We start from the raw sequence: 27381 nt of genomic DNA, 5'->3' as shown, positions 1-27381 counted from the left end.
TCACAAGCAAAATAAAATGCTTCCTGAAGCACTTTCTCTCTTTTTTTTTGTACTGCAGTAATTTGGAGATAAGAGTTGCAATGTGAGCTTTGAGTTCAATCCAAGTTACAAATGAATGAAAATTATTCAGTAGAATTTAAGAGGTGCAATTATTTGGAGGAACAAAATGCTTAGATCAGGTGTGTCCGAAGCCAGTCCTCAATGGTCGATGTCCTGCAGGAGTCGGATGTTCCCTTCGCTCAATACGGCTGAATCGAACGAGAAGACTCATTACCAGGGCCTCCGTAAAACTTTCAGCCATCAACTCGGCTGTGTTGGAGATCGGACACGTCTAAAATATACAGGACAGTAGCTCTTGGAGGCTGAGTTTACCTACCACTGCTCTAGATAAAGGTCAAGAACATTTGACGGGATTAAAAGTGATAGTCTCAGCCATGTTTCTGCATTTTTGCTTCCAAAATCGTGAACTTCCTCGGCTTACTTGAAAGAAAGCAGGAAAACTAAAGGAAAGAAGAAAAATAAAAGAGAGCCGAAAAACTTTCAGCGACTCAGACTCACTGTCGAGGATTAGGCCCACCATCGGCTCATTGTCTTTGTTGAGGATTTCCCACAAAGCAAAGGGTTCCTGCGGGGTCTCAGGGAGCAAACGGAGCATCATAGAAATGGTGTAGTCGGATGGCAAACCCTCAGGGTGAAGGTACCTGTGGAGCAGACAAACAGAGAAACACAGCAGGCTTAGCCGTGCCTCAGAGCCACGTAGCCTCTGGAAGTCTTTTACAAGTGCCTTTTGACTCGCTTCAGCTGCTGCAGCGGCTGGTGCAGCGCTCTCTGCAGCTCCAGACAGACTGTGCATCCGCTGGCTTTTTCTGATCAAAGAACCCACCGTGTTTTGAATAACTGCCTCTGAGCATGAGGGTTTTCTAATGCCACCCGAAACTTTCCAAACTGTTCATTGCTGACAGTTTTAAAAAATAGAGCAATCACACAACAGGAAGGTACAATTACAGCCTGTTGACAGCACAAACTGGGAAAAAAAATAGCTCCTAAAATGACAACATCACAGAAAGGAAAACATTACAGGAGCTCAAATGAAGCCATTAAAAGCTTCCAATTACCTTTGCTACACAAAGGATTTCTATTTTCATGCAAGGAGGCTCTAGATAAATGCTCCCTGGTGGTAAATGGCAACAACATCAATTTTTATGTATTTATTTGAATGTAGTACCTCTCTGAGCTGCATTAAGAGCTGTGTTTTAAAACGGTAAAACAAAAAAACACATTAAATTCATGAGGAATTCAAATAAAGCGAGTTATTTTTTTTTACCATATTCTTGCATTTTCGAAAATGCTGTCAAACCGAACTCTCTTTTGTAAACCCCACTGAATCGTTTGAAACACTGTTATTATTGACATCCAAACTTATTCATAGGAAAGAAAACTGCAAGAGTACAAGAAACGTTGGAAGTCACCACTGATGTAAGAGTACATCCGGATTATTTTATTTGCTGCTCTATGGGGCGCCTGATCTGGCCAACGCACCACACTGATCAATGCACCCCATTGATCAGCAAATAAAATAATGTGGACGCAAATTAAAAAAAAAAAAAGTGTAATTTGGAAATAATCTATTACCATCCCACACCGAGGCTTGGAAATATCCCTCTCCTTTGTCTTGCAACCATCTTCTAGATCTACCAGATCAAACTTTAGTTCTGTTCTCTGATTGTTACTCTAAAACTTTAACTTTTCCCTCATGAATAAACCTTCTCATTCTGATGGGAAAAAGTAAAATACATTTCCCATCAGATGTCTGAGGGTTTTAGATCATGACTGACGGCCCTGTTCATATTTTCCTCCATCTTGACTAAAAAAACAAAAAACATAACTAAACAAAACAACCAAACAACAAAAAAAAACCAGTTCCATCTGTAAAAAAGAAACTTCAGATCATAATGCTCCCAACACTGTGGGCATGGCGGGGTTTTTGGCAATGACCATTTTTTGGGTAAGAATTACATTTAGAAAGCACTTTCTCCAAGAGCAGCTTTAACCAATGTTTGCTTTAAAGTGGATAGAAAATCTTTGGGCAGACTAAAAAAAAGTTACATTTTAGGCTTCGTTTGCTCTACCATGTGTTACACAGCGTGCATTTGATATCTCGGGGAGGACATGCTCTTGCTCACTTGGTGGGCTGCGACACCAGGGCATCGCGGTGTAACCTGTAGCAGGGGAAGCTGTTAAACGAACCAGGCTCCAGAGAAACTCCAGGCAGGGTGCTGTACTCCTTCTCCACCAGGCCAAACTTCTCCATCATTTTGAAGCCTGAAGCAGAGTCATGAAAACCACAGTTAGTTTCTCTCAGCGAGATTATCACCTACATAATTATCAACCGTCTCGTCTGCGCCGTCATTATCGCTGTTCGCTTAACGGCGAATGAGCCTCCGCCAGACTGTGCGGCGTGTGTGTTGCTCATTTGATCAAATCTCTCACCTGCCAGCGTGTTGCCGCTCATCAGCACAGATGGACAAGCTGAAAGACAAAGAGTTTATGACCATCATCAGCCAGCATTTAAATAAACTCTACACAACGCCTCTTTCCCTGAAGATTCATGGATTCGGTGGGGGTTTAAAACATAAGCTGGTGTCACTCACTGGCGGTGGCTGCCTCACAGACGAAGGTAATAAGCTGCTCCTCTATTTTCTTCACAGCATCCAGATCATCCACGAAAAAGACATGTCTGTCGCTGGGCTTGCTGGCAATATTCACCAGCTCTCCATAGTCTGCATCCGCAAAGCCGATTGCAAAGATGATGTAGCCTAGAAGTGGCATGAAACAGAAAGTCTTCTGATAAGTCTGGAGTTATTATTAATTATTAATAGACATGTTAGAGTGCACATCCACAAACGTGCTAAGCTCAGGTGTGACATCATTCCTGTTGTGATCAACCATTTCTACACTTGACGAATCGGAGCACCCACCCTCCATTTGCATCTCCTTTGACACTTTGTTGACATCGTCCTGCGACCGTCCATCAGTCAGAACAACCAGGACCTTGGGAACGCCCCTCCTGGCTCCGGCCTCTGGCGTGAAGATGGATTCCTTCACGTGCTTGATGGCTCTACCTGAGGAGGAAACAAAAGACAAATAAGACATTTAGATTTAAATGTGTGTGTTTTTTTGTTTAAATTAATGCTTTGCCTGCCTTACAGTAAGTAAATGTACCCAAATTAAAAGTTATATAATTTTCTAGATCTTTCAGAGTGAAATTATGCTGCTGCAATAAAACATATCTTATTCGAAAGCGTTGTACACATGTCTATAAGGAAGACAAGTAAGTGTGTAAGTCACTGTAATTGAATCAGGAGGAAAATCCTTGTTGTTTTAATTCTGTTTGAGGATTTTGGTTCAAGCAGACTAGTCCAATCCTAGGACTTTAAAACAAGCAGATTGTCTGTAGTTGATGTTTACTGTGACAACACCCCAGTCTTTTCTGGTTAATCCCTGATTCACAGCTCTCTCTCTCTCTCTCTGTGCATCATACTGTATAACCTGGACATTAAAGGCTTTTTCCTCACTCTGCTGATTATGTTCCCGTTTTAATGAGTTGCTGACACTCCCTTCATCAGAACCAGCCCCCTCACATAATTACATCTTTTAAATCAAACCCATCATGAAAGTCCATTCATGAGCGCATCGCCACAGTTGGCTTACTTTAATAAATCCATGTTATGGCATTGATGTCTTTATAACCTCCTCAAACAGCAGAAACTTTTTTCAGTGACATTGTTTTCAGGATCAATTCGAGGGGAAGTGACTGAAAACTTTTAGAAATATAAGCCAACAAACTACTATATAACGGTATAGTCTTTAATCTAAAACAATGATTATTAAGTAAAAGATAAACAACCCTTCTTGAAGAAAAAAATGCTTGAAATTAATGTAAATCCTTATTTAAAATGGGTGCCTTTAATAACATTTGTTCTGTTAAGATAGTTTACGCCATCACTTTAACAAAAATATTACATGTACCAAGTAAATACTGATGCTACTTTATACTGGATCAAAAAAGGGGCAGCATAAAATTTATATCAGGGAAACTACAAAGATGGCTCCTCAAATTCCTCCACTATAATTAATTCATCTTTCAATGGCATTAATCAGGCACATTCTGAGCGTAGCAATTATTACACGGATATGAGTTAAAGCTTTTTATCATCAACCTAACAAGACGATGTCAGAGAAGTGATGACCTAAGCACTGAGGATTGAGACTAACACAAACATGTCGTGTTGGATGATTTAACATTAAGCCAGAACATTACACAAAGTTTGCACATCTTGAGGTCCGATCACCTAATAATGAACCTAATCGTTCAATGCGAAATGTCTAGACGTCTTTAAAAGGTTTCCAGACCCACCCCTGATAAAGGCCACGTCTGTGAACACATCGCAGCAAATTTTATAAATCTTACACAAGGGAGGGCTTTCAACTCACCACAGCACAGCAGTAGACTGTCTACTCGTTTTAATAATGTGCAGAAATGAAGTATTTCTCCTGTCAGCTCACCGTTTGCCCCATGAAGTAAACTAAAAGTAATTGATTCTACCAAACAGGAAGTGAGAAGTGTAATCTTGCCACACAGGCAGTTTTTTAATTTTAGTCCCAATTTAGTACATCATTATTTACATAATCAGTTTAAATGGGGTTATTGCTAATCATCCTGCAAGGGACATTTATGTGTTTGAGTTGAGATAGTAAACTCTAATTGTTGCAGAAATTTAATAAACAACCATAAATTGATTAATAGCATACAGCACATATATTACTGTCCCTGAACTTCAAGCAAAACTTTCAGACTATATCACAACTTTCTCTCTCTGTCTCCACTTTTTCAAGAACCCGTCTGTGATGACAAATGACAAAGCTGTCAGCCTGTAAAATGTTGTGATGTCAGACATCTGTGAGCGGTACATCTGTTTCTACACATTGATCGTGACAGGCATGTCTAGAAATGCAGCAGCTAGCGAGGCATGAAGAGACACAGAAGACAACACCGGGAGGAGGGCAGCTATCAGATGGAGCAGGGGGCCGGACGATGGAGGCTGATGGAGAGGGTTCAGACGGAAAAGACCAGTACAGGGAAAGAGAGGATGAGGAAATGTCTAAATGAACACTTTTCAAGGTAGTTTGTCTTCAGATGTCGCTTATCAAAATGGAGTCATTTTCTAAAGACAAACAGGATTTTTTGGTGGTGTCTCTCAGCTTTGTATCTGCTGCCTAAGAGAGAGATACCATTACAAAACACACACAAATTATGACCCAGTCTGTTGGGTCAAAAACCAGCAGAAATCACAAGATGGTAAAATATAGCTTAATTAAATGTAATGCCAGTGAGTCATGTTTAGTTAAGATTGAACTTCTCATTAGATAAGAGTTTGTTCCTTTATTGTCTTTTTACATGCTAAGCAGTTAGCACAATCTGGTGTTAGATCTGGCCCAACTTGACTGGGAAACTGTACTAAAGTTTATCAATACATTGTACAGCAAGCTTGGAAGGATCTCAGTCATTTTCAGGATTATTATGCGTAAATTTATCACAGTTATTGATTATTAAGGCTTTGTTTAAATGTGCTAAAAATATGCAAAAAGCGTTGAGAGGGAAAAGTTTATTGAGTCGGAAAGAAACCAGTAGCAACTGTGTATTTTTCTCAGTAAGCCATGGATTTTATTGATAATCTTTGCTTTATAGACTTACAATCTCTCTGCCAGAAGAAAAGCAAACCATTAACATCTCTTTCCCAAATATATGCAAATTCATAATAAATATAAAATACACTCCTGAAACATGAAAAAATTCATAATGGTAGTTTTCACCATTTGCACAATGCATACAAACACACACTGTCTTCTTGCTGGACTTTTGATAACAAATAAGGAAAAACATCCCCAATGTCTGTATACTGCAAAGCTAAGCATTATCAAGGCTGAAGGATGATTACACACAGGGTGAGAAAGTCAAAACACACACTCACAAATGCAGGAACAAAGAGAATAACATTACATAGCAGCTGTCTAAGCAAGGTTCACTATTGCCCTGATGAATAAATTCATTACAAGAAGCCACAAATTGGAATATCACCACTAATAAACTGAGTCCTCAAAATGCTCTTCTAGTGTATTAATATCACTACTAATAGTGGCAAAAAGTTTCTAAAGAGGCAGCGTCTTTTACATGCAACGTGTGAAATCGTTAAAGAAATATTTTGTACATGGTGTAGTTAAACGGCCCAGGAAAAGAGAACATATTTTACCTTCATAAATTATGCCAATCCATCAAGTGAAACAATAAATTTCTGTTCCAACTGTTGTAACTTGGCAACAGAATTTCAGTAGCTCAAAAGTGAAGGTGTACACGCATATTGTTTAATAATATTCCCTCTGTGATCAACAAACAGACCAAATGTTTTAGCATTGAAAATGCAAAAAATAGACAGAAGCAAAAGATAATTTCATGTCGAACTACAATTTAATTTCAGCAGGTTTGAAAAGCTCAACAATTAAAGACCGTTTGTCTTTTAGTCTGTCTTAGATAGAGTTAGTGAAGAATAACTTTTGTGTCACTGCCAAAATGTTTATCTATTACAGTACCGACTCCTTAGGAAACATTTTATGACATTGGAGCAAAAAAAAAAGAAAAAAAGAAAAAGAAAAAGAGGATTCTACAGCTCAAGTAAATATACCAGTGGTGCTCACATCCTCACTAAAACCAGGAAGATGGAGCACATCACTCTGAAGTCCTTCCACTAACTCCGAGGAAATAGGCTTTAAGATATTACTGTTAATCTATAAATCTATGAATGACTTGGCACCAAAATACATTGAATAATACTGTCACTGGATCAACCATCCAGGCCACTCAGGTCTTCTGGTTCTGGTCTGATCTACATCCTACATAATCAGAAACAAATGTGGAGAAGCAGCATTCGGTTTTTCTGCTCCATAAATCTGGAATAAACTTCTAGAAAACTGCAAAACAGATGAAGCACAGAGTTCCTTTAAATCAAGACTAAAACCCATTTCTTTAGAGCTGCCTTTTTTAAATAAGTGGCCATTGATTATATCTACTCTTGACAGCAACTTTTCACAAAGTTTTTATTGTTTGCTCATTGTCTTACATTTGTATCATGTGAGGGACTTTGAAGTGCCTTTTTTCTGAAATGTGCTACACAAATAAACTTGACAGAAAGATGGAAGGAGCTAAAGAGAGCAATTCCAGACCCATAAAAATTCAGATGCTTCAAAAGACTTGGGACAGGGACTGAGGTTCGCCTTCATCCAGGGCAACAACACTCGTACAGCGACAGTGCAGTGCAATTTTCTAAAAATGCACAATCAAAATTCAGACCTAAATCTAGCACGATCTGTGGGAAGACTTGAAAATGTATGCTAGCAGATGTTTTTCTTCCAATCTGACAGAGCTTTAGAAAATATTAAACAAAATAGACAAAAATACCTCTATAGAAGTCTTTATATGTGTAAACCTGTCATATAAAGTTGCAGTAGAACACAATGAGGTTTCTGGTTGTAATGTGACAAAATGTGATGAATGAATCATTTGCAAATCTGTGCAAAACCATTTTTAATTTAAGCACAAACAGCAATTTTTGGATTTTAAAATTAAACTAGCTGTTAGTGTTATGGATGTCATTTTCACATTTCTTTGAATCCCTGCATCTTCTTGCAGTTAACTCTGAAGCACATGAGATGTTTGTGTATTCAAACAGCCCCGCTTTATGATTTAGTGACAATAAAACAAAAACTTCAGAGTGGGAAATTTAAAACGCTCACAGATAAAAACTTAATTTCTGTAACTTTCAGTTTTTGTAATGCTCCAAGACAAAGAGAAAGAAAGATTGATTTTGTGTCTTTGAGCATTAGCCGGACCTCAGCTGATTCTCTTTCACCCCTCTGTGGTCTGAAGATGAAATATCACGGTTCATTTTCTGCTTTGCTGTACTCCACATACAATTGGTTTGGATTCTGTCCTGTCAGCTAAAACACTCGCTCCATTTCTGTCTTTTCAGCTGTAAGCAAATGGAGAAAGAATTTGCAGAGCTGAAGACAAAATATTGAAGTGAATGTCATTTTGCAGAATGTTTTTTATTGTACTGTAATTACCGTAACTTGTTTTGGTCTATGCCCTCTGTTTTGTATTTGTTTATTTCTGTAGTTACTTTTATTTTGTGATATATATATACATACGTTATGAATTTTCAGTTGTTTATGTCGAATATGTTGAGCTCAGGAAGTGTAGGTGCAAGGAACTGCAACTAATGGGGATCCAAATAAAAGAAAAAGAAAAATGGAAAGAAGGAAGGAAACAAAGCAAGAGAGGCAGAAGTTGGAAGCATGTAAAGGGAAAAAGATATTATCTATATATTGCAGAGGCCTTGAACATGTAGGTACTGTATTTTCAAGGACAGAAAAACATGTTGAGCACAAATTTCAGGCGTCAGCTGAATGAAAGTGTCTTTAACAACCAGGATTGCCAATAAAAGCAGAAACCAGCTGAATTATTGACAACCATCTCATGTGTCCTGGTACAGAAGAAACATCCGCCCCAATTTTACAGGCGTGTTCATCTCATGCATCCTGACCAGGAATTGATATATTTTCCCCCTGCAGTAAGTGATAGCATGGCTGTAGAGTGAAGTCATTCAGTTGGATGGATTTTACCCGCTTTTTGGCAGCAGTGTGGTTAAAAAAAGAGAGAGAAAAAAATTGGGATTAACAGCTCAGAGCTGCCAGAATGTAATAAACAGACAAGTAATAAAATAATGATATATGTAATAATTAAAATAGAAGTGTGGTAAATGTGTCATATGAACATTTAGCAGTTTTATTATTATGTCAATGTATTAAATGCACTAATTATATGGTGCGTATACATTTATTTTAGTATTTTTTATTATTACTTCATATTTCCTATGCAACAGTCTATCATGACATAACAAAATGTCACTATGGCTTTGTAAGTGGAGCATAAATGCTCATTGGTGAACATGGATAGCACCTCCATAGCCAACCAATCAGATCATCTATAGCCATATCACAGTCGATGGACTGTGATACGAAAGGCTGACAAAATAAATAAATTCACAATACGCTGCAACACAGGAGTATAACAGTGATTCCATAAAACATAAAAACATGTTTTACTTATTTTTATTTTTACATTCAATGAAATATTGAACAGATTGTCATGACATGCATTTTGGTGGTGTTTTTTAAAATGATTGTGGTTTTGGTTCTGTTTAAATGATCACATACTTAAATAGGTTTTTAAAACTTATTTGTGTATTAGTTTATGCTATTAAAAAAAACAAAAAAAACTTGCCATCATTTCATGAACAATATCACCAAAAACTAAAATTAATTTAGCTGTGTGTCAGGGTGCAAGATGGAAACATAATGGAGAGCTGCTTGAACAAATAAAGACATTTTCCAAAGCATGCAAAGTTCAGGTTTGGAAATGAAGCTTGATTGTCTTGAGGAAATATGCCTTCCTGACTCCAGATGAAAGAAAACCAGTAGCTGTTTGGAGTGTGTCAGTCCACACTAGAAACAGCTACTGGTTGGAGCGTAAATGGATCCTTCCCACTGGTCCAGAATGAATGAAAACATTGACTTGGAGGAGTGAAGTTAGTTTTAAAAGACATTGTGGGAATACTGTGATTTCAGCTCCAACTTCCAACATCAATATTTCAGGACTACCTGAGGACTCCAAGTTCTCCCAGTTTAAATATTTTTATTTTTTTTACGAGGGGAAACTACTATCTGCAAAATTCTTATGGGACTGTTTTCACAAATCAGAGGTAAATTTAGACTAATGTAAGACAAACTGCAAGTTTGCATTGGTGCTCTCCTTTGAAAATGAGAGCATCACCACAGTAATCCTGATGACAACTTCTTCTAACCTGTCTTGGTGTTCCCGCCCTTGTATCTGATCTTCTGAATGGCTTCCAGCAGCGCTTCCTTGTTACCGTGGGAACTCAGCAGAAATTCAGTCCGCGCGTCGTCGCTGAACTGAGCGACAGCCACCTGCGCAGAAACGGAGACGGCGAATAAGTTCTCGGCGTAGAGAGAAAATGCTCTCAGCATCCAATTCCTACCTGTCTGCACCTAGAGAAATAATTTTCACAGAAAACAACATTCTGCCCTATCAATTCACATCAACACCAAAGTGATAGTGAACTATCGTCATTATCACTTGAAAATAGCTCCATTAGTCTGTGCAGGTTTGGTTCAGCAAACTTTGAAACAAGCAGAAATTCTTATAGTCTAGCAACTTAACATCCACTTCAGTTTGATCTGCTGTATTTGCATTTACTTTGGATATAACAGATGACATTAAACACTTGGTTTGTTTTCTTAAGTCATTTTGAAGACTGGAGGTGAACCAAAGCATCCAGCCAGAGCTACAGAGCAATGGGATGGTTTAGATCAAAACTTGTTCATGTGTTAGAACATGAACACATGAACAACGTCCAGACGTAAATATAAATGAGAATCCATGGCAGAACATGAAAATTTATGTTTATAGAAGCTCTCCATTCAATAGAACTGAGCTTATTGTTTGTTAAAGAGAAAAAGCAAAAATGGCAGCTTGCAGAAGTGAAAACCTGGCAGGGACTTGCGCTGAATCAGAGCTCCCTGATATAAAAGTGTCCTGCATTTTAGATTATTAGCATGTTAAATGCATACATTATTCTACTTCTCAGCTATTCACAACTTTATGTTGGTCTAACAAATCAAAAGAAAACACACCAACATTTCTGACGCAACATGTAGAAGAGTCCAGCTGGGTGTGAATAGTTCTAGAAGACGCATTTTGTTCAGACATCTAACTCTGACCTATAATCAATCTAATAGGCTTCTCTTAGAGCGATGGACCCCATCATCCCCTCCACACCACTAATGGTGCTACTGCTGGCTCTTGTCTGATTACATTTATGGGCCCACTGCCTCTTTACAATGCAGCCAACTTTCTCACATTACAGCCAGTGGCTTGCTGTCAGTATCCCACTGCTCGGAGGTTTTGGGGAACAGCAAAGGCAGCAAACTGTTTAACAGCAGACATTACACAAATGAAAAAAAAAAAAGGTTTAGCAAGCACCTATATAGTGTGACAAATGAAGCAGCTGAAGTCTGCTGACATCATGGAGGCCACAGAGGAAAGAGGCCCCAATAAATCAGTTTTACACTGGAAGGAGTTAAAGCCTGGCATTGCTATATTGATCAGCCTAATGGTAAAACTGTGGCAGGATGAGTCAGAGAAATGCCTCCTTCCCTGCTCGAACCACTTGATGCTTATTCCAGCTTCTAATTCATGCAGATTTAACTTATTAAAACCACCATTTATGCACAAGAAGTAGTGTTTCCTGGCAAAGAACACAGTGGCAGAAAATGAGCAAAGTTAATCGAATGCAGCTCAGCAACTTGTAAGTCGCTCCAGAAAGTAAAGATTGACTCACTAGGGGAATAAAGTTCCTTCTCACTTTCCTAAACTTAAGTAGATAAAGGGCTGCAGACAATCAGGTTTCTCAGGGGAGTAACAAATGAAAATTGGGTAAAAAAAACAGCTTCCCTGCCATGTAGACTCATGCCAGAAATAACATTTTCCCAATAAAACAAAGGTCTAAAAGCACAAATGTAAAAATCAAAAAGAAAAAAAAGAATAAAGTTTAATGATCTAATAGCCAGTTTAGGAGGAAGTGTGCATTCAATTTCAAATACAGAAATTTCACAATAATAGGATAATTACCACAACCTATTTAAAGGTTTGGAGGGCTTAACAATCTACATGGAAAACTTCTAAATTGCTGCAAACTTTGCTAATTCTACAGGAATCGCTTTTACAGGGTTAACATACTCTTAAAGGAGAGCTTCGCTCACTAATTTTGTAGTCACATTTTAAAATCACTGGTTCTTTTCGAGCATCTGCTTTACATTAAATGTTGGAAAGAAATTGTTTTAGAGGGAAAGCTGCGAATCAAAAAACAATTTACCAAATTATTCAAAATTTTAATGTAAATAATAACTTCTGGGACTTCAATTTTGAACCATCCTTTAATACATCCTTCAACATTCTCCACTCATGTCTTAGCCTGAACTGTCTATTTATACTCATGTAAGCCCACTTTGGTCATTCTCAAAAAAAAGTCAGAACATCTTCAGCTTTCCCACCTGAAAGCTGAATATTAGTCACTATTTGACTTGTTTGAGCATCACACACACAAAGAGAAAAATTCAAAGCATTAGTGACAAACCTGGGTGCCATCTGGTCCAATCAGATCCAGTGAACCCATAGTGCTGTAGAGAAAACGTGTGATCTTCATGAAGTTGTCGTCTCCAATGGACCAAGAGCCGTCAACCAAAAACGCCAGATCAGCCTTGGCTTCCTTGCACACTAGACAGATAAGACAGAACGACTTAGTCACCCCCCAAAAGTTTATACCTGCATTAAAAAAAAAAAAAAATTCACACAGAACAGAAGATAGATAAGGACAAAGCGAATGCAGAATTTCAACAGGCTGTCTAATTATTAAGACTGATTAAATATTCAAAGTAAGAATCATGGCAAATGCACATCTCCAAGAAAAGGGTCAATATGCAAGGATCAGACCTTGAGAGCAATGCACACACTGTAAAGTTCAAAAGACGGATTAACTCTGTGCGCTCACTTCGAAACTCACAGAAATGCCCTTTTTTAACGGGTTTATGTATTTCATGTCTTCTTTTGTTAGCAGCTCGGTCGTGTTCGTGGCCCCGCAGCGACTTTGCTCTCTGCTTTTATTCTTCTCAAGTTTCTCAACGACTCCCAGAAGCCATATTGCAGCAGCTGTAAAGTTGTTTAGGGGTTTTAAAGGCTTTTCATACTCAAAGTCACAAAATTCCAAGCAGTGTTTATGATCCTGCCGGCCTCCATAAATTTCAGGGAAAGCATGAAAAATGCCTGCAATTCTGAAGCAGCAGAAGAGGATGGAACCGAGGAGCCGTGACGGTTTTTACCGACACTTCTCTTTGCAGTGGCTCTCTCCTCCCGTTTTCTTCAGCAATTTAAATAATTTTCCTACTTTTTTTCAAGAACACCATATTTTTCTACTCTCTCATCCTCCTTTCTCTCAGTTTCTTTGTTTCAGTTTTCTGCAGAGCAAATTTTGTGTTTACTTTGTTCTACCCTTCACTTTTGTCCAGTTTCTTCCCTCTGTTGCTTTCTTGTTGTCCTCACATACTCTCTCGCTTTCCTTTTTTTTTTATCTTGCTTGGAGTACAGGTTGCATGCTGTTTCACATGGAGGCACATGTCTGACAAAGGTCAGAAACTTAAACAGAAATGCTTAAAGATGGGCTCAGCAGGCGTAGCGGTTCATGTCTGAGGGATTGGTGTTGTAGGGTGACCTTTTAAAAGAGGAGGCGGCCAAAGAGCTTATGGGTGGGAGTTTGAATCTTTTTTCTTATGTTTGATTTCCATTTTAGCCATTAAATAAATCAGTTATGATCAACTATGATTTGTGCTTTAGTTTACTTAATTTACAGTATAATACATCAAGTTACAGTTACTCTAATGAAGTAGAAGTAAATTGCTTCTGTTTGTAGCCTCTGCACATGAATCCTTCCTGTTTTCATTTAATGATTAGGATTCAGGGGTCACTGAGAAATGATGTAAGGCTTTGTGTTTAGCAGTCGATTTTTGATTTCGGCATGCACATTTGAAAGTAATAAAAATGTAAGACTACTGTTAGACTGAAGCCAGTGGTCGAGAGGCTCTGTCTTTTTTCCCCATTGTGACTCGAGTAGTGTTAGCTCAGAAATGACAACATAATGGAAACAGAAACATGTGATATTGATTATTGCAGGCTGAAGCAAACACACAAACACAAATAAACCAGGGATATGATGAGAAGCAAAACATATCCTGTTACCAGTCAGCAAAGTGTTTTGTTCATCAATGACTTATTTGGTAATGCCTCTTTTGATGTTAATTTGATTTTGGATCATCTTCGATCATTGGTCACTTTGACGGGTTTTATTTAATTCAATCATGCCCACTCCGAGGCAAGGCAGCAATAAAACATGCTAAAACCTCTACTGCAGTTTCCATTTGTAAAGAAAAATTGTGACGTAGAATGAATAATGTTTGAACTTGGCTCCTTAATACTGATTAAGAAATACCAATGTTTGGGCTTATGTTTCCCTGTTAAAGATCTACAAAATGTTTTTAGACAAATTTACAGTAAGCATAATCCCACACTGAAAACTTTGAAGCCATTATTTTACAGTAATATATGGAGTTTTTTTTAAAACTTCTGTAACCATCCTCCTCATGTGCCGTAAATGAATTGGACTTGAGTCCTCACCCAGCCTTGTTTATCTAAAAATCTTTATTTCTCTGACTGCAGATACAAGTGCAGCAGAGTTATAAAGATAAAGACACATCTGCTTTATGTGAAGGGGCAGCTTTTCCCATCTTCCTATTTTGAGAAGCACCTAGCAAAAAAATTACCATTGCGTCAAGTTATATGGGAGAGAAGAGGAGGTGGTTGTCAGCTGTAAATACTGTTAACTTAACACAAAGGCCTGGAGCACCAACACCAAAGACTATTTTCTGAAGAAACTAAGAATCTCTCAGGTTGCCTCAGAGATCCTCTCATGGTCGGTCATGATTAGCTGTTTGATCTCCAGGCTCAATAAACATTTTAAAGAAGCAGGTAAACTCATTGACCAGAAGCTCAGAGATGTTTGGGTCAGAGATGGACAGAACCTGGCTCCCTACCCTCCTCCCTCTTGATGAAGCTTTGGAGAGACAGCAGAGCCTCAGAATAGGAACAGAAAATCATCAATTTCGTTTGACATCCCACAATACAGCAGCTCTCATCTGTCTAACAGATGACCTTCCGCTGCACTTCACCTCTACACATACCGGGAAATGATATATAAATCACTAGAATACTTTGTCTTTAATTAATCTGTAAATTACTCAGCCATGCACTAAGCCTTGTACATACTGTTGTCATCTGCCCTGCTGTCCAAAATGGTTTTGTTCCTTTGATCACTGCCTTGACAGCCAAGACAATATATAAAGTAAAGCAGCTTCAGTACATTAACTCTACAGAAACTGTTTGATGATTTTATGGAAAAAGAAGCCTATTCTTTTTCCACATCATATTTTTTTTCCCCAGTTTAATAAATGTTCCCAAATTATAAGCTAGGTTTTTCTAAATTACTCATAAATTATACTATTCTACCTGTTCATGGCTGTTCTTCATGTTGTGGTTAAAGTTTACCTTCTTTAGCAGGCGGGATGGTGGGAGTGGGCTCTGTGCTGGGAGGTTCAGTCGGAACGGGAGTCGGCTCTGAAACTACATTTGAATAAACACAGAGAAAAAGAAAAGAACATACAACAATGTCAAAAAAACAATGCCACGATGAAGTTTATTTGCCAACTACAAACATCAACAGCTTGTTTGTGTCAGTGGTGGTGGACGGGGAGGATGCTTGGCACGCTCTTTAAAATCAAATGGCGACTCGAGAGAATCAAGGAACCGTGTTCAGGTCATAGAAAGGCATGTAGAGTCGTTTTATTCAATCAAGATATAAATGTAAACCCCAATAACTAACTAAATACACACAATTATAAAATAAAAAATAAAATAATATTACCCCCTTCTAGTCTGGCCACCACTATGAAACTTTTCTGGGAGTGCCCCTGGTTTGTGCACTTAAATATCAAACTAATAATAGCACAAGCCTCAAAAGCTATCGTGTTATTTAACCTTAAACAATTAAATGATGGGAATTCCAGAAATAACACACAAGAAAATGAAAGTTCATAGATAAGCCATCTGTCTCATTTCTCTTAATTTAACCAAACAACTTCTTAATTAAACTACATTTAATCAATGTAGTCAATTCATTAGCAGCAAAAAGTAGGTAATAAAGAAAATTCTGTACAGCAAAATAATCTTCATAATTTCATGGCTAGTTGTAATGCATCCAGAATGATCTATAGTAACTTTAATTTTTATCCCATTGGATAAGAGCTGGCTAAAGCTAATACAATGCTTAAATATTAAGGAATTTCAAGATGTGAGATTCAGCTCAATCCATCAGCTGAACAATGACCTGCAACACCAGAAGCTATCTTCTCAGAGAGAGGAAGACATGATGGACTAAAAGAAAACTAGTAGAACATTTTGCAGAGATGAGATAAATGCATGACAGAGAGGAGCTACAGGGATGTTGGGGGAAATGAGAGCGAGTCAAGGCTGATGAATAGGTTTGAAAACATTTTTTTTTTCTTCTGAGGATAAAAGTATGCATACGTACGTGTCATGTCAGTAATGGATACAGACGGTCCTTCCATTTCTTGCATTTGTGTATAAATGCTGATCTGGTACTGGCTACTGGGAGTGAGGTCATAGAAACAGTGGCGCGAAGCTGAACCTCCCAGGTTTAGCTCTTGTCTCTGACCATCTGCAAGAAATAAATAAATAAAAAAAAGTCAAATCATACAAAACTCAGATCAAAATATTTTTTCTCAAGAAATATTTTTTTCTGAATCTTTTTCTGCATTATGTCTAAACCAGGGAAGCAAAAACTTTTTAGGTAAATCAGAAGCAAATAAAGCCAGAAGTGCTGCTGTAGTTATGCTAACTATGCTAATTACTAAAATAAAACACTATGAGCAATTTAAAATGGAAACCACATGGTCCTTTTGTCTTTGAATTAAAATAGTAAAAGCCTGTTTCACACACAGATGTGCACTATTGCCTCTCCTGCTAAAATAAACAGCGCATGACAGCAAACGACAAGGAACTTTGGAAATATTTTGAGCTTTGTTCTTAAATCTTCTTATGCCACATTTAAAGAGAATCTGTACCAGCGAAGATCTCATTGTTGGAAATAAACTAACAAATTCTGACTGGTGCATTGCTACATACAAGTATTCACCTTTGAAGATTATTTTTAATTTATTGCTTGTTAGTGTGTTTTTTTTTTTTAACCAATAAAAGTTGCACAAACCCTCTAATGTTAAAGTAAAAACCAATTTCTACAAAATAATTGCAAAAATATTTAACATAAAATAAGTGATTGCTTAAATATTCCACCCTTCCAAGTTAGTATTTAGTAAATGCACCTTTGATTGGAATCTCAGCTCAGAGTCGATGTGAGTAGGTCTCAATCAGGCTGCACATCTGGACACTGACATTTTACTCTATCAAGTTTATTTGTATAACATATTTCATCAACAAGGCAGCTCAAAGTGCTTTGCACCAATTATGAAACAACAAATAAACTTTGCATGTTGTCAAGTGCAATCTTCAAAATCATCAAGCAGATTGACATAAAATATGTTGATCAATGTCTCAGCTGTTATGAATCAAAGGCAAACTCTGAGCAGGTGGATTTTTAGTCTCGACTTGGAGGAACTGAGCGTTTCGGCTCTAAATCTAAATCAATCAGATTATGTTCTTATGTTTTCTTTCTGGCATTTAAAAATATATGAATAATTTCGTTAATTCTAACTGACCTAAAACAAGAAAAGTTTGTTTTGATTGAACTTCAGATAGTGAGGAAAAAAAATACACATAACTTTTTACTCAGTGTATGTAAATATCTGGTTTGAACTGTGGTGCAGAGTAACAATTGACGTTTGTAAGTTTCACTGGTTTAATACTGTTTCCTAATGTGTCTCATGTTGGAGAGAAATCAATAGGGAAACAACCTGAGAGGTTAAAGGAAATAACTGCAACCTCATTTTCACACTTTTACAATTTTGAAGTTGTTTAAGTAGCCAGTTGGCTCCGTGATCTTAAAGTAAACTCTGCCTCACCCAGGCTATCCTCTATGCTTTTAATACATAACAATGATCCAACAGACACTTTATCCTAAGTGAGATGCTATTCAGAGGTATCCACAGCTGCTATTGCACTAAATGAGTTTGCAGAAGGGTTTTTGGCACGGGAATGTCATAAAAAAAACTGTGCGTCATGGAGCACAACTCTGGTCAGTGGCAGAAAATAAATAGGACTGTAAAATGGCACTCATGGTCATTAAAATGCTATTTGTCATGCAAACAAAATGCACAAATGAGAGCACCATTATTTGTGTAGAAAGTGAACACTTCATTAACGAAGATAGTGTTTGTATAGTGGGTGTTTTTTGCCCAGATGTTGGTTTTCATACAGCATATAACTGTTAGAGACAAAGTTGGCTCTCATAAAACGAATAGGAAAATTTTGTTATAGTTGAAAGAAGATGTTTGCATACACTCTAATAAAAATAAACTGTTTTCCCCCTCATTCTCTGACATTAAATCAGACAAAACATTTTTTTTGTGTTTGAGCAATAATGTTCAAACCTTCGTTAACACCTTTCTGTCTAAATGAACGGGACAAAATTCCAGTAAATAATTTGGTGTCTGTATATATATTTTGATGGAGTATCGTATAGCTGCACAGCAGGAAGTTAGCACTCAGTTGGTGTGAGAGTAGATAATACAATAATGTGTTAGGATTCTTCAGTTTTTACATTAATTGAAGTAAATGTATCTTTTAGACTCGGTTTCCAAGAGGAAAACCCGGAGATTTTTCAAAACGCTGCGGAAAAACAGACAAAGCATCCACCAGTAAATGTACTTACTGAGCACAGACTGTATGGAGACCCGGTACGATGTGGCGTGCAGAAGAGGCTGCCACTGAACACACATGCTGTCGGGGCGCACCTGGTAGGTTGACAAGCCAGAAACACCAAGGAACACTGGAGTGAGACACAGAGAGATTGATTCAACATGTGGCTTTAAACAAACTGGGACTGATTATGAGAAATGGCTTCTGTCGGTATTATCACAGAAAAGCTTCAAATACACGCTTACAAGATGATGATGATGATGATGAATTTGATGAATTAACCAATAACATGTTTGCACTGTAGTCAGGGGAAAAGTAAAGCATATGAATGAGGCATTTTCCAGTCTGGACAGGAATAGAAAAACAATATTTCCAGATTTCGTTCCCTTTCCTGAGATTAAATCCTTTTAACACGACCAAATGAAGGCTTGAAAACAGTTCAAATTGGAGATTGGAAAACTGAGATTTTGCCATAAAAAATGTGTTTAAATTTCATGAACACATTCAAACAGGAGAGATTCAGAGAGATTCATCCAAACTGAGCAAGTTATAACAGCCGGTGATCATTTGCATTGAAAAATAAATTAAAATTCTGACTGTGATGATTTCGTTATGCAAGAACAACTTTTATATCTGTTCTCTGTCAGTGCAGCTCCATCATCTGCTCTCCTCCAACGATCCTTCAGCCTGCTTTCTCTGATCTAATCACCTCATCAAAAGGTATGGAGTCAGACATTTATGTCAAGAATGGAAAAACATTTGATAAACTGCATATAATGTGCATCCAGAATATTTGATTTGAGGGATGTTTGAATCAAACACAGATGTTTGGCTTATAGTTCAATAATGGAACAAAACAAAAAGATGCATCTTTTTTTTGCTTCTTTTGTTTTCTGCAGATTGTGTTATTTTTTGAAACAACTCCCTTCATGTTTCAAATGGAGATTTTTTTTTTTTTTTTGCTTGACTCAATGCAATCTGCGGGGTTTCCTTAGAAACTTTCTAAACTAATTTGAACAATTACCTCATACTGTTTGATAAGTAGGATCAATTGGGATGTATGTGACTGAACGGAAACAATTTTTTAAAGACAATGTTTGTTGTGAAATGGTGCTATGTAAATAAATAAATAACTTGACTTTTGCGTGATCTACAAAAGTGTGAAAGCTGTAAGCTGACATAAACTTCAGGTAGACAGAGTTGGAAGCCATAAAAAACAAGAAAGGTAGTTGGGCCTTCGATGTTTTGCTGCAAAACATCATGGTTGCATGCTGGACACTGCAAAGTATGCTATTTAAACAGCAGGAACTTGTTTTTCTCTTGAATTATGGTGTGTTATTATAAAGCAAGTCTCCAAGGAGTCACTTGCTTACTTTCCTTCTTATTAGTTGAATATGCTGAGAATATAAAATGGATATATACACAGGGAAGCAGGTGCTTTATGTTAAATACCACTGAATAATGTATGTGACACGAAGTTGCTGTTTTAAATAAGATGCAGAGACACAAAAGTATACCAGTACACTCAGTTTACTTAAAACATACGATGGCATTATGAGCTTTCTATTCCATACTTACTAAAAATTGGAGTTTGCTTTTAAAAGTAGGTTTAATATTGTGTGTTGTGTAGTCTTTTCTTTGGAAGGTCCATGTTGACATAAAACAGATGTCATTGGCATAAAAGCTCCAGTTTTGTCCCATCAGTCTACATTGTAATCGGCTTTGGGGATTATCGATTTGCTTTTTGGCTCAAAACGCATCAAAACCTCCTGAGGTTGCAGCTCGTCTAGCATCCAAGAAGTGAGAGGTTCGCTGTCGTCTCACGATCTGGAGTACCTCTTTTATAGGAGATATGGTTCTCAAAAACTGTTGGAGTTTAGTCTCATCTGAGCTCTTTATTAGCATTTATTTCCCCTCTTTTTTCCATTTCTCCTTGGATTTTCCTGATGCTCTTCATGTGGCTGTTGTTCTATTTTCTCAAACCCTTTTGGTTCATTCTGTGTTCTTGTTGCATACATAACCTCTCTTAAGCCTAATATGGTACCTATTTAATGCTTGTTTTTGGGTCCATAAGAAAACACAATGAGACACTTAAACCCGTCAACATGAATATCTGTGATATTCTTTCTGAGCACCTGAGACAGTCCACACCTTTCCTTTGTTTGGTCCGTAATCTGTTTGATGTACTCTACACTATTTTAGAAAGCATCTGTAAAATAAATGGCCAAACTTGTTTTCCTATTTCATTTTTTACTATATCCCATACTAAAGTGACTAAGTAACTTTAAAGGAGAGATAAAGCATATTGTCAGAAGGTATGTTTGGATACACAATATTAAACCTACTTTGCATACAAACTTATAAATGCTAATGGTTAAATCATTAAGGTATGTCTACATATTAAAACTGCATAATTAATGATAGATGTGAGTGTCTGAAATTGCCCTGTAGGAGAAATAAGAAACTTGACTTTGTTGCATTAGTTGTTCAAGCTGTGATATTAAACAGGGAACTTAACTTTTCTTTCTCTTAAGAAACAGTGAGAACATAATAAAAGAAAACTTAAACCTCGATTTGTCAAGTTTCAAATGCATAACTATGACTATAAAAGCTCCAGCGTCTCAATTAATTCGTTTTTGATTTTGCATGTTGTGTATAATTTATTTGGAGCACACATGCCCATCGGCTTTCAAGTTTAAATTGCAGTATGTGTACCCAGGGGAAAAAAATCTTAAAACATCCATATTACTAGCATGAAAAGAAAATAACAAATTAGTTCCTCCACTGAGGAGTGAACAGGAACAAATCATGCTAATAGTTGTGTAACATAAGCAAATCTGATGCATCCGACAATACATCAGGGCAGAGGATTGATTGCAATCAACAGATTATAAGTATTTAGTCTTGCGTTGCCAGTAACAAATTACACAGCGGCTAAACACTGATAAATGCATGAGAAAACGGACAAAGGCTTAAATTTAATTTAGAAACCAAGGGAGTAAAGCAATTGACACTAAAACATAGACATGCTAAACCAATGGCAGGAAAGTAATTAGTTTTACACCAAGACGTTGTCATAATTGAAAATGACAGATGAGTGTACTGTACAGGCAATGCAGCATCACTTTAACTTTCTAATATCTCTGTTAGTCTTCTCATTTCTCGATTTCTACACCTCTTTGTTTTAGATGAGAGAAATAAAAGCCTCTGCTGGGTTTTACTCCAGCCACTGATTTCAAATCTATATGCAGAAAGGATTGTTCTCACTTTCTGAATGGAAAATATTAATATCCTTCTGCTTTTCAGCCTGTTTGCTAAGGTCTCAATGGAAATTAGCTTGCACGGTATAAGCAGGCAATTAATATGCATGTTACACATTTGTGCTTTTCTAAAATGGCATTCCTTTTTCTGCAACCAGGGTCTCTGTCCCTGTAATGGTCCCAGTGTCTTTTCATAATGAAACTGAACTAAAAAAAAAAGAAGAAGAAAAAATCAGTTGTTGATTTTTTAGTGATGCAGCCTATTTTTAAAAATTATTTTAACAACTAAAACCAACAGGTTTATAAAAAGTTGCTCCAATAATTAGAACCTGTTTCAAAGGATATTAGGGGCCGTAATAATAATTTATATAGCTTGAAGTTTTTCATATTGTTTAAATCCTAATATCTTATTTCATTATATTTACAACCACAAACTTCTATTTATGTTCAAACAACATTTGTGTGATAAACCAACAGAGTGGTGAGCACAGAGGAAAATGACACTTTTCAAATGTTTTAATGTTCAACGTTTTTCACAACTGCTCTAATTATGCTTAAGCATCAATCTATATATTGACATAGTAAAAAAATTATATCCCTTTAAACTCTAAAGTTGTACATTTTATCCAGGTGTGTTTTGGCCTGCATTAATATTTCACATTCATTTAAATAAACAATTTGACTATACTTAATTTTCACCATCAGCACGTTCACACTGAATTTTAAAATTAATCATACATATTTATTTATTTATTTATTTATTTATTTTTATTTTTTGCAATAATATCTAACCTGACAGTTTCTTGTCTGCTGAATGGGAATCTCTTCTTATTTAACAGATGGGAATATTTCCACAAGAATTCAATAAATTGTGAATTCTTGTGGTATTACTATGTCAAATGCTTACATGTCTTCGCATTAATGAGCTGTGGTTCACTCGGTCCTGCTGGGTAGAAAGCCGTCACTTGGACACTGTAATCCGTCCCGCTTAAAAGATTCAGGAGTAGAATTGAGTTCACATCTTCGTCTACTGTCGTCTCCAAAGCTGGACTTTGAACTAAAAAAAGAAAAGACGAAACGTGTATTAAAATACAGAAAAAAGCAGAGTGGGCCAGAACTTTTAGTTTGATCAGTATAAAATAATGCAGGAACATGTAAACACTACTTTTGAAAAGCAGAAAGAGAAATTTCTAAACCCACTGAGTCACAGATTCCTGGAGGAGCTTTTTTTTTAAAAATGTATAAAACTAAGTAATTAAAGTTATTATGCCAACACACCACCCAGTGGAATAATCCTCATAAAATACAGATTGAGTTGCGTCTGTGCCAACAAGCACCCAAAGTCTCTTCTAGTCTAGCTGTGTACATGTATGAAAAGTGAAGGTCTGTGTGGGACTTTTCTTTTCCCTTGAACATTCCTAAAATAACATCAGTGCAGCACGTTTGCCTGTACCTGCTCCTCTGAGGTAAAATAATTGCTTTTAGGTGATTGAAAACAGAGTTGGAAACTATAAAACACTGGATCCATAGCTTGGTGAAGTAATTAGCAGCAGACGCAGGGCAGAGCAGCTAAAATGGTCATTTAATGATGATGTCTCATTGAAAGTGGAGAGGATGCACATATTTGTGTGCTACACTGCTGTTTCTTTTTTTTTTTTCTTTAAGCTTTAAACTGTCTGCTTTGGACCTCAGTCTGCGTGTGTGTGTGTGTGTGTGTGTGTGTGTGCGTGGGTGTGTGTGTGTGTGTGTGTGTGTGTGTGTGTGTGTGTGTGTGTGTGTGTGTGTGTGTGTGTGTGTGTGTGTGTGTGTGTGTGTGCGTGCGTGTGTGTACCATGAATGGGCCGGTAGAGAATCCTGTAACCTTCTGTCGGAGACTGAGGCAGATCCCAGGAGACCCTGAAACGGTTGTACGACTCCTCTGACACACGTAGATTTTCAGGAGACAAGAGAGGCACTACCAAAGCAACAAAAACAAAAAGGCAAACTTGATTTGAATGCTACAGAGATTTGATGCTGAATGTCATTAAACAGACACTAAAATTCAAGTTTCACTGAGTCTTTTGCAGAGAGCAAACAACTTCATGCGTCCAGTGTGGCCAGTTTGTTCATTTGTTTAAGAAATAAACAAAAAAATCTCTTGACCTTTTACAGATTTTACAGAGCACATCAATAAAGAAGTTATTCATTTGTAGCACCAGCACAGGAATATTTGCAAAAAAAGAAAAGCTGAACAGTAAAACTTTTCTAGCTGTATTTGGATGGTTAAAAATACCAGGGGAAGAAATTGCTACGCTTTGTTTCTAACATGAATCATTTTCTTTCCGACGCAAACAAAACTAATTGCAAGGTTGTAAAACTCTTTAGCTCTTGATTTATGGGGGCTTTGACCCTCAAACTCTCTAAGTGCTCTCACAGTATATGTCTGTGTTGTAATTTATGACTATAGTCTGGGACAAAGGCAGTTTAATTTGACTGATGATTAGTTATGGCACTCTAATCTTAAAATATGACATGTTTAATCTGACGTTTTATTTCACTGCATAACAAAGAGACAATCAGTGCTACTCAAAAAAAAAAAAGAAAAGGTTGAACAATGGTAAAGAGAATCAATTGGACTAATTTAATCATTTCATTATTTAAGGAGCTGCTGGAACAACGAGGTGTTCATATTAAGACAATTAGGAAAGCATCAGTATTTCTCATCACCTTAATTCATATTCTCCATCCGGCACATAAATTAACATAAATTGTACAAGGCGCAAATTAGCATTCTGCTTAGAGCAAATAAAATTCTTCAGTATCTTTCAGCCTATTCTCCTAAACTGAAACCTGCATATTTCATTCACAGAAAACAAGGAAACCTTGAAATAACCTCACTGGTTAATAATTCATAACTTGCATGAATATTAAACTAGGGGCAATAAAATATGAAATTATTACTCCTGGAGAATTGTTTTACTTCCCAACAACAAAAAAAGTAATTTATTCCAAAAACTATAAATTGATCGACAGGAAACTTAGTGACAAAACGAGAGCGGCCAGCTGGAACAGCAGAAAGTGCAACAAAGCTGCTTGAATTTCATTTATTAATTTGATCTCCTGAAGAATATAAAATTAATAAAAAGTTTAAGAAAATATCAAGGTAAAATACATAATCTAAGAAATATGGCGTGTCTAACACATCAGGATTGTAGTTATCAAAGTGCAAATACAAAATTCATAAATAGTTTTGCCACACAACCCATAAGAACTAACAGTAAAACATTTCTTCTGGAAAGGCAGATCGATTCACTGAAAGGTCCAGCAACAGTCTTGATCTTGACTAAATGGAACATTTATAATGGATATGAAAGAAAGTACATAATAAAGCTCCAATCTGCAAAACTCAATTACTGTAGGGTAAGAAAACCAACCGAGTTGATAAATATTGCTTTTTTTGTTAGAGATTTGAAAGTCCAGCTCTTTGAGTTTAAACAGTCACAACCATGATAACCATGAAAGCCACAACCTGACCTTTGTTTCTGACTTCACAGATATCATTCATGCAATTGTGTTTCCATAATTTTCAGTTTCTTTCATCAAATCTAAAACAAGTCCTTGATAATTTAGCATAGAATGCTCTGCTTGTTTAAAATGAGACGACTGATTAAACATCATCCAAGCGCTGTGGTGGCATGTTTTGGTGAGGCGGGGTGTGTTGCATTTGTGTTTTCAGGATATTTAGGCTTACATGTAGAACCCAAAGCAGAAGCACTGATGCCATCTTGTCCATCAGAGTACACAGGTGTGACCGTCACTTTGTACTGCGTGTCTGGTAGTAAAGGCTGCAGCAATGCACTTTTCTGATCACCACCAACGGATATCTAGATACAAAATAAAAGATATAAGGAGTTATTTGGAGTTCTGCAGATCCACATTGCGCCTGGTTTTACTCCTGGATTGTAGATTAGAGAGATGATTGGGGTGAAAAAAACAACAACTCATGATCAAGTTCTTGTGAGTGAAGTATAATGCTACCATTAGAGTGTGGAAAATCTAAATGATATTTTTGGTAAAAATTAGACAGCATGAGATGCATTTTAACTGTCTTTCTTTGTAGATATTACAGCCAGCCCAGAGTTTCTGTTAACCCTGCTGCGGCCTTAAGTCACAGAGTCACTTGGACCTCTCAAGATTTTCACTTTGTGTGCACTAACCACGCATGCGCTTGTCCAAGTTATATTTTGTGTTGTTTCAGGAACTGACAGTCTGACAGGACAACCCCCAATCAACATCTGAAAATATGAGAAGTTTCCGGACAGCGGTTGCTTCACTTCATGTAGCTTCACTTCCCCCAGTGAAGTTACATGAACAGAGAACAAGCTTTCGTAAAACAAATCATTGCATTCCTTCATTTGGAAAAACTAGCATTAAAAATGCTAATTGAGTACATTTGAAAATAAATGTGCTTTCGATTTTTATATTGATGGGTATTGATGAAAGGAAACATGACTTAATAGTAAGTGACAATGTCAAACTGCATGGACAGGAGCTGTCCACTGTTCAAATTTTTTCATTATCCTCAATAACATAAAAAGTAAACGCTAAAGCTACAGCTTAAAACGTCCTTTATTTATCAGCAGACAGGTTTAGCCATTTCTCTCATGTTGTTAATGACTGTTTTACTTTCCAGTGGTGTTTTATAGTTCTTATGTTTTTCCTCTTTTCTCAGCTGCCCTCCATCTGTGCTCCCGCTGAGGTAAATGGCTACAGAAAAGATAATGGGCTGTCTTCTGGCTTGGCCCGGCCTCTCCATCTTCCGTGGCTCTGACACCACATCGGGAAATTAAAAGAGAGAAAGGGGGAGGTGGAGAGAGAGAAAAGTCAGGAGGGAGAGAATCAGAGAAACACGGAGGCAAGGGGACAGAAAGGGAGGAAGGCCTGTGCGGACGTGTTTGGGTGTGCATTAGTGATCAGGGTCAGTACATGACACTGAGCTCAAGGGCTCTTCAGAGGGACAGGGGGATCAGGAGAAGAGGCTGAGTGGACTGCAGCTAGAAGTGTAATCAGTTTTCTGGCTGCACTGCATGACCCAGCAGTGACGTCTGCAGTGCAATCCACGAGGCTGGAGGTTTGAAATAACAACGGTTTTCCTCTAGACGCTACTTCAATGTGGTCTGCTTCATGTGCTTGGTGTTCAGAACTGTCCAGGAAAAATGTCTCTGAATGATTCACAAGCTTCGGGTTCAGTGTGATAATTAATGCCCACAAGGACGAAACTTACACATATTTGGAAATGTCTGACAAATAGCAGAAAGAGTGCAAAACATACAACAAAAACCACAGATCAGCCTCAACAAATGCTGTTTTTGTCCATATCTTCCTCCATCGATGACAGCTCACAACATTAATAACTTACAGTTTCCTCCTCTTGGTTTGCACTGAGGTCAG

At 37.3% G+C, this 27381-nt stretch overlaps 1 protein-coding gene and 2 long non-coding RNA genes across 3 annotated transcripts in view; all 3 read right to left on the bottom strand.

Annotated features, from left to right (window-relative positions):
- The window catches only part of LOC106933441 (collagen alpha-1(XIV) chain), a 42598-nt gene extending 39407 nt beyond the window's left edge, over positions 1–3191 (bottom strand). Inside the window, exons 1-5 of the mRNA XM_088014195.1 lie at positions 2979–3191; positions 2652–2816; positions 2491–2529; positions 2184–2322; positions 559–701 (exon numbers count right to left, since the gene is read on the bottom strand). Coding sequence (XP_087870321.1) covers positions 559–701; positions 2184–2322; positions 2491–2529; positions 2652–2816; positions 2979–3153 — 661 coding nt within the window. The 5' untranslated portion in view covers positions 3154–3191. The remainder of the gene's footprint in view (positions 1–558; positions 702–2183; positions 2323–2490; positions 2530–2651; positions 2817–2978) is intronic.
- A 12155-nt stretch (positions 3192–15346) lies between these two features.
- On the bottom strand, positions 15347–23338 carry LOC148155075 (uncharacterized). Its single transcript, XR_015765706.1, has 4 exons — positions 22859–23338; positions 18705–18821; positions 16389–16535; positions 15347–15421 (listed from the first exon to the last, which is right to left on the bottom strand). It is a non-coding gene; the product is annotated as an uncharacterized LOC148155075 (long non-coding RNA).
- Positions 23339–23593: 255 nt separating this feature from the next.
- Positions 23594–25806, bottom strand: LOC148155074 (uncharacterized). The gene is made up of 2 exons (XR_015765707.1): positions 25682–25806; positions 23594–23905 (listed from the first exon to the last, which is right to left on the bottom strand). It is a non-coding gene; the product is annotated as an uncharacterized LOC148155074 (long non-coding RNA).
- Between the last annotated feature and the right edge of the window lie 1575 nt (positions 25807–27381).

This window comes from Poecilia mexicana, unplaced genomic scaffold (assembly GCF_051168715.1).
Source record: "Poecilia mexicana isolate PSO_F unplaced genomic scaffold, ASM5116871v1 scaffold_16, whole genome shotgun sequence".
Lineage (NCBI taxonomy): Eukaryota > Metazoa > Chordata > Actinopteri > Cyprinodontiformes > Poeciliidae > Poecilia > Poecilia mexicana.
This window is presented reverse-complemented; position numbering and strand designations above follow the sequence as displayed.